This window comes from Lolium perenne, chromosome 4, assembly GCF_019359855.2.
Source record: "Lolium perenne isolate Kyuss_39 chromosome 4, Kyuss_2.0, whole genome shotgun sequence".
Classification (NCBI taxonomy): Eukaryota; Viridiplantae; Streptophyta; class Magnoliopsida; order Poales; family Poaceae; genus Lolium; species Lolium perenne.
Genome location: NC_067247.2, coordinates 40,753,505 through 40,767,371, shown reverse-complemented (window position 1 = coordinate 40,767,371; position 13,867 = coordinate 40,753,505). Strand labels below are relative to the sequence as shown.

The 13,867-nt window shown below is 41.7% G+C and overlaps 1 protein-coding gene across 1 annotated transcript; it reads right to left on the bottom strand.

Moving 5' to 3' along the window:
• Positions 1–6,454: 6,454 nt before the first annotated feature.
• Positions 6,455–13,613, bottom strand: LOC127292260 (uncharacterized). Its single transcript, XM_051321623.2, has 8 exons — positions 13,455–13,613; positions 13,225–13,349; positions 9,964–10,077; positions 8,107–8,201; positions 7,509–7,652; positions 7,141–7,390; positions 6,905–7,020; positions 6,455–6,793 (listed from the first exon to the last, which is right to left on the bottom strand). Exons 5-8 carry the CDS (start codon positions 7,629–7,631, stop codon positions 6,737–6,739), a joined length of 546 nt encoding a protein of 181 aa, XP_051177583.1. The 5' UTR covers positions 7,632–7,652; positions 8,107–8,201; positions 9,964–10,077; positions 13,225–13,349; positions 13,455–13,613; the 3' UTR covers positions 6,455–6,736.
• Positions 13,614–13,867: the final 254 nt, after the last annotated feature.

Sequence of the window (13,867 nt, the reverse complement as noted above, 5' to 3'; positions counted from 1 at the left end):
TTAGAAAGCATTTAAAAATCTCATGTGAAAAGGGAAATGGTTGGAACCAATTAACTGATACAAGGGTTGGATAGTGTAACAACCATACCATCTTCTTGCTCATCCCGAGCTTCTCTCCTTCTATAGTGATGCCCTTCCTAAGATTCCATCGTGAAGCAATTTTATCATGAGTGCCTCTTTTAAGGGTTCATTGCATAGAAAATAAAAAATTCTATAGTTGGCAACCACAAATGCATCAAGATGATATCTAGGAGATGCAAGTAAAGGATAAATCGTGGTTCTAACTCACCCTTGAAGACACAAAGCGTTAACGAGAGTGGTTCTCTTAGGTGATGTAGGGGATCACTTGTCGATCTCAAGATCGTGAAGAAGACGAGCGCTACAAATGTGCAGCACTTCCGTACTCAGTCACACGTGTGTCTTGACGATGACCTCCGATCCCTTGTTCCAGCTGGGCAGCGGAAGTAGAGGATCCATGGGGACACTCCAATAGCACTACGACGTGGTGGTGTTGGTGGAGAAACTATTTGAACAGTGCTTCGCCTAAGCCATAGTTTGTATGGTGGAGCAGCGGGAAGGGGAAGAAGATACCAACCAAAGGGTCAAGATATGAGCAAGCAAGAAAGATGTGTTCCACCCATGCTTATATAGGAGGAGGGAGCAGCAGCCCAATGGAGGCGTCGGCCCCTAGAGGGTGCACCCACCTCTTGCCTCATTATGTGGTGGACACTCCACTCACCCACTCAAAAATTCCATAATTTATATAAAACTCCACTAAAAAATGAAGGGATTTTTCTCCCATAAAATAATAAAACATTTTAAATTTATTTACTTAATATTTATCAATGATTTTAATTAAAAAATCATTAACATTTAGCCTCTTAAACTATTCCGATATCCCTAGACTATTCCGGCGATTCTTCAAACAATTCCTATGATGTCCAAAATTTTGAAAGGAAGAGATATCGCCTAGAGGTGGGGTGTGAATAGGTGTTTTTTTTAAAAAAAATTATTACAGATTTGGATTGTAAGAATGCGGATTAAACTAACGTTTATTTTACAAGCACAAAACCTAAATATGCTATGATCAACTAAGTGCAACAGCAATAACTCAAGCTAATCAAGATAGGCACAAGATATATGACACACAAGTGATAGCAAGATATAAGTACTTCAAGCACGTTGGCTATCACAAGAAAAGTAAACTCAGGTATAGAGATAACCGAGGCACGAGGAGACGAATATGTAATCTCGTGTTCCGGCACATGAAGTGAGCTACGTCATGTTGGAGAGATACGAGCTACCACAAAGGTCTCCTGAACGCCACGAATTAAGGCTCACCCTGTTCTCCAAGCCAATACCACGAAGGACAAAGAACTTTTCCTTGTGGCTAGCTTTTCCTCCACTACGGAGATGGAAATCTCCACAACCTCTTCAAGAGCTCCACGAAGAAGATGCCCGGGCCTCTAAAAAATCTTCCACGAAGAGGTCACCGGATCAGCAACCACCAAGCCAACTAGGAGGTAACCCCTCCAAAAGTAACAACCTCATGGTCTCTCACTCGAAATAATCGTAATAGAGAGCTCAACACTTATGCAAGTATGCAAAAGCAATAACACCAAAGGTGGTCAAATCCTTCACACTCATATTCCACCAAAGCAACAAATGCTATGAAAAAACTAGAGAGGAATAACAAAGGTGAAAATCAAAAAAAGAATGACTCCAAGATCTAGATCCTAAGAGTTTCCCTCACTACTTAGAGAAGGAATTGATTGCTGGAGATTGTAGATCTAGATCTCCTCTTTCAAATCCCTCAAGAAGATGCAAGAATCATGTGAGGGGTGGAGAGGAAGCAAGGTTTTTAAGTTCAACAATGGAGTAGAAGAGGGAGAGAGAGCAAATAGAATTGTTGACATTTTTTCCTCAAGGAGGAAGAAGGGATATATATAGTGTAAGGAGAAAATTAGTTTTTTGAGGGCAGAGTCGAGCCACCTGGCGTACAGCTCGGCAGGGCCACGCCAGGGGCCAGGCTACCCAGCAGCAGCACCCGACAGGCCAGGCCAGGGGCCGGGCTACCCAGCAGCAGCACCCGACAGGCCAGGCCAGGGGCCGGGCTGCCCGGCAGCAGATCCCGGTAGGCCGGGTAATATGACGGGTTACCCGGCAGCAGCATTTGGCAGGTCGAGCTCTATGCCGGGTTGCTTGACTAGCTCAAATGAATATTTTCTCTAAGAACTAAAAACTCTTCTCACGATGTTCCCGAACTCCGATTAAGATAAAACCAATTTTATTAGACACATAACGGAATAGGACCCCAACAAGAATAGGAAATAATAGGAATCATTGAGGAATATTTTTCCACAATTTTAGAAGTGAAACCTTACGACATCAAGAAACACTAAAGACGTCCAAACTCGAAAACTTAATAGAAGATTGCATGCTCTTCATCTTATGGCATGCTCTAAACCTTAGTAAACCATAGCTCAACTCATGAGACTATCATGACACCCCTTAGAGCCATATCTTGAATTCTTCTCTTGAAATCACACTCTCAAGATCTTGATCATATAATATTTGTCTCTTCAAATTGACGATCTTGACGCCAATACGAAAGGTATATAATTATGTTTATGGCATCCATACTTGAATCCAACACATGGACTACAAGAAATATGTATGGAACATTTCTTCATATAAACACAATGAAAACATTAGTCTGTAGAGGATTGTCATTAATTACGATAAACACACTTAGGGGCAATGTACCCTTACAACTTTTCTCCGGTGTTCCGTATCCACTCAAAAGCATCGACGACCCTTAAATGTGTCACCCTACAGTACATGAATAATGTGGACATGATAGATACACATCTCCGATCAATAATCATCGGTGGGATCTGGAGATCCGTAATGACTCTCACTCATTCAACGATGAAACTTGTGATTGCGTGAACCATAAACATCGTGACCAATTCCTTTTATCTCGCGATATTTTACTTTTCTGGGATCTGGTCAAAGATATCAACTATACCTAGTTTTATCCCGTTATTGAAAAGTATTATTTACTCATTCTGTGATATGACATTCATGTGCCTAGTTACGTGCTTGCAAGCGGTGTCAATGTGATATCACCAACAGGGCCCAGAGTATATCTCTCTGTCATCGGGATTGATAAATACCACTCTTGATCCATGAACGTCAACTAGTACATTCATAGTACACAAATCCACCTTTATAGCCACCCTGTTGCGGTGTGACGTTTGATGTCATCAAAATACTCTTCCAGTGTTAGTGATTGACATGATCTCATGGTGTAAGGAATAGAGCTACTTCGTATGTCTTTCATACAACAATGTAAACTTAATGACTTGATTGTATTGCTATACCTACCCAGGTATGTGTTGATCACATCATTCTTCTAGTAACGTGATCCCGTTATTAACAACACCCAATGTTCATGATCAGGAAACCTTGATCATTTGTTAATCAATGAGCTAGTTAAAAGAGAGGCTTCATTAGGAACTCTTGTTTGTTTATTAAACACACAAGTATTGATGTTTCTGATTAATACAATTCTAACGTGGAAATAAACATATATTATAAACATGAAATAAAATAATAACCATTTTATTATTGCCTCACGGGCATATTCCCTTCATCTCTATCATAATCCCCCTCGCTCATGTGGTGCCTCCTTTTGAGAACTTTTGTCTCCTAAAAATGTCTCGTTCTGTTTGTTTCCTCCTTCTATGCACTATGGATGACCTAATGGCGGATATTGATTTCATGCCACCGAGCTCGGAAAGATCATGTGCCAATGGAAATAGATTAGGATCGCCCACCTGTGTTGGCAAACGCCCACAGTTTCTGTGAGTCTTCAAACTACAACCATTTTTAATGGAAAATGTGTCATGTTCTCTCTCCAAAAAAGTAGGATGCACACTTGGCAATAAATATAACTAGAATTGATGGTCAATCAACATCTAAAACACTGAGAAAGAAGTTGCCACATAAAAAATACCATTCAAGATTTTCATATCATCGGTGTAGTCACAATGCTAGTCATCATGCATGCTACGAGGCACCCCATCTATAACGTGAAAAAGTATATCCTACTGAAAGGACACGGATGCCGCCTAGAGGGGGCTAAGCTGCAGTTTAAAACTTTTAGAATATTGGCTTGAATAAATGCGGAATAAAACAAGCATTTAATTTGTTCATCGCAAAACATATGTATACTATGGTTCACATATGTATACCAACAACTTATGTTAAGCAAGACAAGCAACATAAAAAAATATAACTTGAAGCACTAAGGCTATCATAAAGTAAAATGCATATATAAGTAAAGAGGTCGGGCATAGAAATAACCGAGGCACATGTAGACAACGATGTATCCCAAAGTTCAAACTCTTACGAGTACTACTCTCCGTTGGAGCGGTATGAAGGCCAAAGCACCCCAAACACCACAAATGCCTCACCGTATTCTCCTTCAACCTTCCCACTAAAAGGAAGTCCACGATCCACTAAGCGTCCCTTGAGGGTGGTCACAAACCCTTACAAGCTTGGGTACGTACTTAAATTTATATTACAAGATTGTATTAACACTAGTTAAGTGCGTAAGCACGTTCAAAATAAGGACTATATCTGCCTTGTGGTAAAATCACGTCCATGCCTTGTAGCTTCTAGTTTTAGTCCATGTTCTGTTAGATGGGGTTTGAAATGGATTGAAGGTCATCGCAACTCAAAATTATCCTCAATCAACTCCTATACTCTTCAATCCGCATGTTCTTTTTAGGGTTCCAATCCGCTTGGTTTTTTAGGCAACATATAGATCTGTTTATACTCAATAAGCAGTGGTACAATGTCTTTATCAGGTAGGTTCAATAGCCATGAGCGGTGACCCTGATCCAAATCCAAAGAGGTACAAGCCAGATCATGGGCATGCCCATTAGACACTCTATTTTCATGAATAAAACTAACCCCCACAAACTCAACACTACGAGATTTTATTTCATTCAAAACAATACTAAATATGGGACGGTAATTCTTCTTCAAGCTGAAATCACTTCAAGGCAGTGTGAAGCGATCACACATTTAGAAACCTAAAGGTTATTTGCCAACGCTAAGACTTCACGACATGCAATTGATTCAAGCATTGCAAGTTCAGAAATTCCCGGACATTCAAGGGCAGAGGCGCTCCAATATAGTGTCCATCATGACTGCGGCAAATTGCCGCCACCACTCCACAATTTTTTGTTCGGGCAACTACATCATCAATGTTAATTTTGACTTGATCGCTTGGTGGAGGAATCCACTTAGGTGTTGATGAACGAGGAGACCCATCAGTCGTCATAGACCAAACTTTTGCACCCGGAAAACTGGGGTCACCTATAGACTTTTCAATGAAATTGAAAATTGCAAATGGGCTCTGAAAATTCTCTTCGTGGATGGCTTTTACCAGAGTGCAACAACAATTTTCACAAACTGACTATGGTTTAGTGCTATGAGGGGGAAAAATCCACTCTTTGGCACTTCTACGTTGATTGACAGAGATGTGTTCTAGCTCTTCTTCTAGTGATGCCCACACACTGCGTGCCGCCATAGTCAGTTTGCGCAATCAAGCAAAGAATGCCTCCACCCTCCAGTCATCTTCAGAAAATAGACTCCGACTAGTCTTTGTTATAGCGGTCCAAATCGAACAAGCCCTTATTGGGCTTTTCTGTGATACACGATGCCAGGCTTATTATAGTATCCAGCGCAAGAACAGGCCCGCGACGGCAAAGTGTTATCCATCGAGGTAATCGCCAAAACCAGTACTTAAAAGGCTCCGATTAGTCCTACCCTTCAGAAAAATATAGACTCCGATTACTCCTGCGATCGATTTTCCGCCGCCGCATCTGCTCTCGCCGGCCGCCCGCCCGCCGTGTTCCATCCGTCGATGGGGAGCCTCTTCTTCGTTCTTCCTGCATACTACCTCCGCACACCCTCCCCTGACCATGACGACAACCTCCTGTGTCGTGGGATCGAAGAAGGTGCGGACGTCCGACAGCAACCGCCGCCGACCCAGCCCAACCCCGCCAACTGGAGACTATTCAAGATCTTCGCCAGGGTACCATATCAAGCTCCTTCCTGCCATAACTTGATCCCCTGGATATAGATACAGCCATCGTTCAGTTCTTTGATCAAGACCAGTACACAATTATTTCATCTTTCTAATCTATCATGTGCTTACAGATTATCTGTGTCATTGCAGTGTCTTACAGCCATGGTGAGCATCGGAATGATCGTTTGGATTTTCGTGGCGCGACATTTGAACTTGGATCCTGATCTGCAAGACCCTTATAAGATGGCAGCACTTCTGGTTTTGTCCCTTATTCCGGTGGGATTCGGTTTCATGATCACGCAAGGAGACATACAGACCAACATGCCAGCTCAAGGGGAAGAACACATGTAGTAATTCACATCATTGTTGTAATCTGACAAATTCCATGAATATTCAGCGGTCGCGCTAGACCGGTGTCAGGAAGAAACATCCTTCCAGTTCCTCCAAATTCTATGAATGAGAACAAAGAAACAGTATATCAACATGTATATTGTTGTGTCAACTTGTGGTCCACACCAGGACCCGTCACGTGTGAAACTATCCCAACCATGTACAAAGCCGTATCGCTAGCACGGTATCACCTATCAATCTTCTGAGGGTCTACACAGCGTATGTATCAGTTATCACAGATCACTTTGAACGAGAATCAAAATCAGCTCCCGCAAGCTCCATCACATGTCTCCTGCACTGCATTGGAAATATGCATATGGATTAGTAACTATCATGTGTGACAAGTGGCGCTAGGAGAAAAATAATACATTGGTAAAGAAAACAAAGAAACCGGGGCTAGAATAATACCCGTAACCAGAAAAGAAAAAACAACCCCGAAGCAGCTAGCAAAAGGCATAATCTCACGGTCGTAGCCTCAGTAGCAAGCATCCAATGAGAGAACATGATAACTTGAAGGGTAATTCCTACAAGAATGGGAGAGTTATTTCTTTTATTCATTTTCTAAACCCAGTGATATAATAGTTTTGATCTTATCTAACACCCTAAAAACAGAAAGTGAAATAAAATTAGAATGCCTGACATACCGAGCATTGCCAGATGAGTTGACAAGCGAGCATACTTGATCTCAATCCACCACCTCCCCCATACACTGCAAGGCACGCCCAAACAGACCACAAGCCACCAAGTAGGGAACACAACATTTACCCACCAACGGTAAGCATCTGGAAAAGACGGATCCTTTAGCAATCCCTCTTTCCCCATATATGGTAGCAAAGTTAAGGAGGCACCCAGAGCGAATATTTGCAGCAGCAGCAAATTCTCGCGTTTGCTTGCCTGCACCAGAAGAACAAATCAGAGGCATGTGTCATGTAATGCATATTAGGTAAGTCCAAATAAAAATTAGAATATGTGCATTTAAAGTAATTCTAACAACAATGTAATGATAATTTACCTCAGAAGCAGGAGGCACTTCGCCCAGCAAAGGTATCCTAAGAGAAGATTCCTCGTCGTTTGTCTTTCCCCAGTTCGACAAGGATGCAGAGATGCTGTTCTTCCACCCGGCGAGCCGTTCCATGTCCACTGCTAGATCTGTTCCCTGCATTTCGCTGTCACAAGTTATGAACCTTTTTTACATCATTTTGACACAGCAGATTAGTCTGGACATCTGCCAGAATAACGAAGCACCAGAATCTTTGCATATTGGACCTACGGCTTTGAAAATCATTTTGTCGCATTCTCTTTGTAGTTATAATATTTTACTACTTCTCTATAAAATTTCTTATCCTTATTTCAAAATGAATCTCAAGAACTTGCTACATCTTACTCAACAAGCAAATAACATTCAAAATGTAGGACATATATTCAAGTAAGTGTTTTTCAGATGCATTCCGCAAAAATAATGATTGCAATGCTTTCTTATAGTACAACATGAAAGCATGTTCTTTCAAGCTAAACAGCTACTGTTCTCCTTACCCTCAAGTATGTGAATATCTTCAAATAATGAAATAGAAGTATGCTGCTAAAATAAAAACAGAAAATAGGACATTCACCTAGCTGATCTGGTGATAAGTAGAAAAAGTTGCAGGCTCTCCGATGTTCCCAAGCAATCCCAGTCCTCTTGTTCCCGTAGTTCCTCGCTTAGTTCCTGCTAATGGGGCCACAGAATTAAAATGATGTAGCTGTCGCTTACAACTCTGATCAATATTGATGAACCATAGAAACAAAGAGTAGATCGATAATGGATAAAATATTGAGGCTAGGCAATCTGGAACTCATACCCCTGAGTGTTGACATTGCAGCACACTTTGCTCTGATAGCCAATAGAAAGGTGGAACTATACAATTGATGAAAGAAAAACTAAAAGAGGGCGCTTGGGGTTGGCATCACATATAACAAGCGGACTATGGTATTCGGGTAGAAGTGGAACTTATAAAGTATTGGACGCTACTTTAGTAGCTACCGCAGTGAGCAGGAGGCAAAAGATGATCAAATATTGCAATATGGGAACACAAACTTCCTCAAACACTACCTACTCCAATCCGCGCATGTGCACACTGTGAAGTAAACTATGGAGAACATCCAAAACTCTTGACACAGGGGAAAAAAGTTTCTGTTATTAGCAGTTCCTACAAGTGTGATAACAGGTATATGTGCATAAATCTAGTGCTGATTCTGATCCCAGAAGGATAAAACATGAATTCCAGCCTACAAGATCCTAGATTTGCAGTGTTAATGGTAGTAGTGAGCAAGGGGAAAAATATCTTCAAAACATCCATCAAATTACATTCATTTTAGACAAAAAAGGTGCCATGTACGCCCCGCCATCAATTCAGTACCAAAAGAGGCAGGCATAGAATGATATGTTTAGTGTCTTGCTTTTCAGCTATCAATGTACACTGTTTCTATGAGTCTTCAAAATATCCATCAAATTACATCCATTTTTCATCAAAACAGTGTCATGCTCTCCCTGCCATCTAAACAGTGCCAAAAAAAAAGGTATAGACACAGAATGGATATGTTAGTGTCGTTGTGCAGTTGCCAACCTCTGGCACCTGCAGCCTCTAGGTCTAGTACTTTAAACAGTGTAATTCCAGTGCTTGACAAATGTTTATGTAAAAAGGGAAAGGGGCACTGCTGTATTTTACACGCAAGTGTTACTTTGGTTTGCAGAATATATATCTTGACTTACGGAATGGTGGTTTTGTTCTTAACACTAGTCTTGTTGGACAACCATGATGAGTAATATATTGCCAGTTTTGACAAACAACACAGACAAACAAAATATATACCAGCACAAGATGTGTGGGCTGTGGATGTCCATGTGGACACTAGTGACAGGGTGCTTTAGTTACAGCTCAGGGCGACACCGTTTCGAGCAATGATTCACAGCGAAGTGGAGTCAACACCTGGGGAAACCTAAGACACCATACCCACTGATTGTTTTTTATTGATGGCACTGGCAGACTCAAAAATTACGTTACAAAACCTGTGCCAGCTATGTAGGTTTTTCAGTCAGGATCAACATCTCAAGTAACTCTTCACATGAACCATCAAAAGCACACCACAAGCACCAGAATCTTCGCATATTGGACCTACGGCTTTGAAAATCATTTGTTGCATTCTATTTGCAGTTAACTAGTTATAGTATTTTACTATTTCTCAAGAACTTGCTACATCTAACTCAACAAGCAAATAACATTCAAAATGCAGGACATATATTCAAGTAAGTGTTTTTCAGATGCATTCCGCAAAAATAATTATTGCAATGCTTGCTTACAGTACAACATGAAAGTATGGTCTTTCAAGCTAAATAGCTACTGTTCTCCTTACCCTCAAGTATGTGAATATCTTCGAATAACGAAATAGAAGTATGCTGCTAAAATAAAGAAACAAAATAGGACAATCACCTAGCTGATCAAGGTGAACCAGAACCACGTGGTGATAAGTAGAAAAAGCTGCAGGCTCGCCGATACTCCCAAGCAATCCAAATTATCTTAATCTCGTTGTTCCTGGCTTCGTTCCTGCTAATGAAGCCATATAATTAATCTGTTGAAGTTGTCACCTACAACTCTTATCAATATTGACGAACCATAGAAACAAAGAGTAGATCAATACATGGAAAACAAATTGAGGCTAGGCAATCTAGAACTCATATATATGCATAAAGGATGGGCGAAAAAAGGAAACAATGCCAGTGCCAGTGATTGACAAATGCTTATGCAAGAAGGGAAAAAGTCACTGCTGTATTTTACACACCAATGTTACTTTGTTTTGCAAAACATATATCTTAATTTACCGCGTGGTGGTTTTGATCTTAACACTAGTCTTGTGGACAACCATGATGAGTAATATATTACCAGCTTTGACAAACAACCCAGACAAACAAATACATAGACCAGCAGAAGATGTGTGGGCTGTGGATGTCCATGTGAACGCTAGTGATAAGGTGCTTCAGTTACAGCTCAGGGCGACAGCATCTAGAGCAATAATGCACAGCAAAGCCGAGTCAACACCATCGATAGGGAAACCTAAGACACCATACCCAATGGCTGTTTTTGATTCATAGCAGACTCCAAAATTACATTACAATAAATGTGCCAAGAATGTAGGTTCTCCCTGCAATCAATAGAATGCCAAAAAAATGTAGGATGCACAATTGGCAATGGATATGACTAGCATTGATGGTAAATCAACATCTAACACAGGGAGAAAAAGTTGTCGCATAAAAAATACCATTCAAGAGCTTCATATCATCATGCAAGCTACAAGGCACCCCAGCTATAACGTGAAAAACTATACTACCTCGGGTAATCCAGCTCGTATACTACCCCTTTTCTCTTTGAAATACGCTTTCCTTCAAAGTCCTAATCAGTGATAAATTGGCAGAAAACAACACATGAGTATGGCATTCTAAACATACATGGCGTAATAGTATATCTTGGAGATTTGCAGGGCAGTAAAATAGCACCCACGTCGTGGTTATGGTAAAAGAGTTTCGACTAGTACATAGTGGGTACCGTGGGCCAAGCAGCAACACAGAAACAAAGAGTCGATCAATCTTGAACTGTTGTAGTTGTCTCTTACAACTCTGATCAATATTGGTGAACCATACAAACAAAGAGTAGATCAACACAGTTGATAAAATACTGAGGCTAGGCTATCTCGAACTCATGCGCTTGGGTGTTGACATTGCAGCGCACGTTGCTCTGGTAGGCAATAGAAAGGTGTAACTATACAACTAATGATAAAAACCTAGAAGGATGCTTGGGGTTGGCATCACATATAACAAACGGGCTATGGTATTTGGGTAGAAGTGAAACTTATAAAATATTAGACGCTACTTTAGCAGCTACCGCAGTGAGCAGGAGGGTAAAGATGATCAAATGAAACATAATGCAATATGGGAACACGAACTTCCTCAAACACGACCTACCCCAATCCATGCATGCCCACGGTGTGAAGTAAACTATGGAGAACATCCAAAACTCTCGATACGGGCAAAAAATCGTTTCTCCTAGTAGCAGTTCCTACAATTGTGATAACAGGTATATGTGCATAAATTTTGTGCTGATTCTGATCCCAGAAGGATAAGAAGTGAGATTCCAGCCTATATGATCCTATATTTGTAGTGTTAATGGTCGTAGTGAGCAAGGGAAAAATATCATCAAAACAACCATCAAATAACATCCATTTTAGATGAAAAAGGTGCCATGTACACCTCGCCATCAATTCAGTACCAAAATAGGTACGCAGCGAATGATATGTTTAGTGTCTTACTGTTCAGTTGTCAATGTCCACAGTTAATATGAGTCTTCAAAATATCCATCAAATTACATCCATTTTTGATGAAAAAAGTGTCATGTTCTCCCTGACATCTAAACAATGCCATAAAAAAAAAGGTATACACATGGAACGGATATGTTAGTGTTGTTGTGCAGCTGCCAACCTCCATTGTTGGTACCTGCAGCTTCTAGGTCCAGTACGTTATATATGCATAAAGGATGGGCTAAAAAAGGAAACAGTGCCAGTGATTGACAAATGCTTATGCAAGAAGGGGAAAAGTCACTGCTGTATTTTACACACCAATGTTACTTTGTTTTGCAAAATATATATCTTAATTTATTGCGTCGTGGTTTTGATCTTAACGCTAGTGTTTTTTGCACAACCATGATGAGTAATATATTACCAGCTTTGACAAACAACCCAGACAAACAAATACATATATCAGCAGAAGATTTGTGAGCTGTGGATGTCCACGTGGACGCTAGTGATAAGGTGCTTCAGTTACAGCTCAGGGCTACAGCATTTAGAGCAATAATTCACAGCGAAGTCGAGTCAACACCGTCGATGGGGAAACCTAAGACAACATACCCAATGGCAATGGCTGTTTTTGATTCATGGGAGACTCCAAAATGACATTACAATTACTGTGGCAACTAGGTTTTTCAGTCAGGATCCACATCTCAAGTAACTCTGCTATGAACCATCAAAAGCACACCTCATGTAGACAGTAATGATAAGGTGATTCGGTTACAGCTCAGGGCGACACCATCTGGATCAATGATTCACAGTGTTAAGTCGAGTCAACACCGTCGATGGGGAAACCTAAGACACCATACCCAACGATTGTTTTTAATTCATGGCAGACTCCAAAATTGCATTACAAAACCTGCGCCAACTATGTAGGTATTTTACTCAGGATCAGCAACTCAAGTAACACTGCTATGAATCATCAAAAGCGCACCACAAGCAGAGGGAAATAACTGGCTCTTTGCTGAAGGAGTTACAGTGAACTGCAAGTATTTTATATCCAAAACAAAATCACCATTCGAGAGCTTCATATGTTAGGTGTAGTCCCAAATTCCCAATGTTAGCAATCACGCGTGCTATAAGATAAGACACGGCCTAGCTGTAACGTAAAATGCTATACTAACAGCGCATCTAGCTGGTATCCTACCGCTTGCTCCCCCAAATATGATTTGCTCCAAAGTCCAAATTAATCATTACTCCAGAGACGGTGATTTCGCAGCACACAACACGTGCGCACGGCGTTCTGAACAGACATGCGCATCAGTACACGTGGGGGTGATTTTCGACGCAGCACACGCAGTGGTTATAGCAACACGGGGAACTGCAGCGTTCTGCGCATCCGGAAAACGAGCACTAACCTCCTGAATCGAGTCGGCACTGGTGAGGGGCTTGGGGAAAAGCTCGAGATCACCGGGAACTGGTCCTGCAACTGGAACACCGCACCGAATCCTGGTAGCCGTGGCCGACCCCGCGCTGGAAGAGTCTACGGAAGGACGAACGTATCGCCATCAAACGCCATCAGCGACCAGATGACGTAGGAATGGAGAAACGAAAATAAAAAACAACGAGAAGATTGCGCGCGTCTCACCTGAGCCCTAATCCGACGAGCCGAATCCCCGCGGCGGCGCAGGCAGCCTCCTCCTCTCGCCGGAGAAGACCCGCGGATGGAGCCCCTCGCCGGGGGATGAAATCGCCGGAGCGGAGGGGGAGGGGGAGGACGAGCGGATTGGAACGAGGAACGGCTTCCTCCCTCCTTTTTCCCTCCCGGCTCGATTCCCCAAAATTTCGAACGCCCGCGCCGGTAATGTTCTAGAAGGCTCTGGACTGGAGAGGTGCGACCTGACGCTATTTTCACTGACATGTGGTCCCATAATGCTCAAGTGGTGAAGCGTGGGTCCAAATTTTGATCTCTCTTTTTTTGGCGTGTCATCCCGAATTTGGTCTTTAACCATGGTTTTGGGACTTTCAAGTATAATCGATTTTTTCCCAGTTTTCATTGCA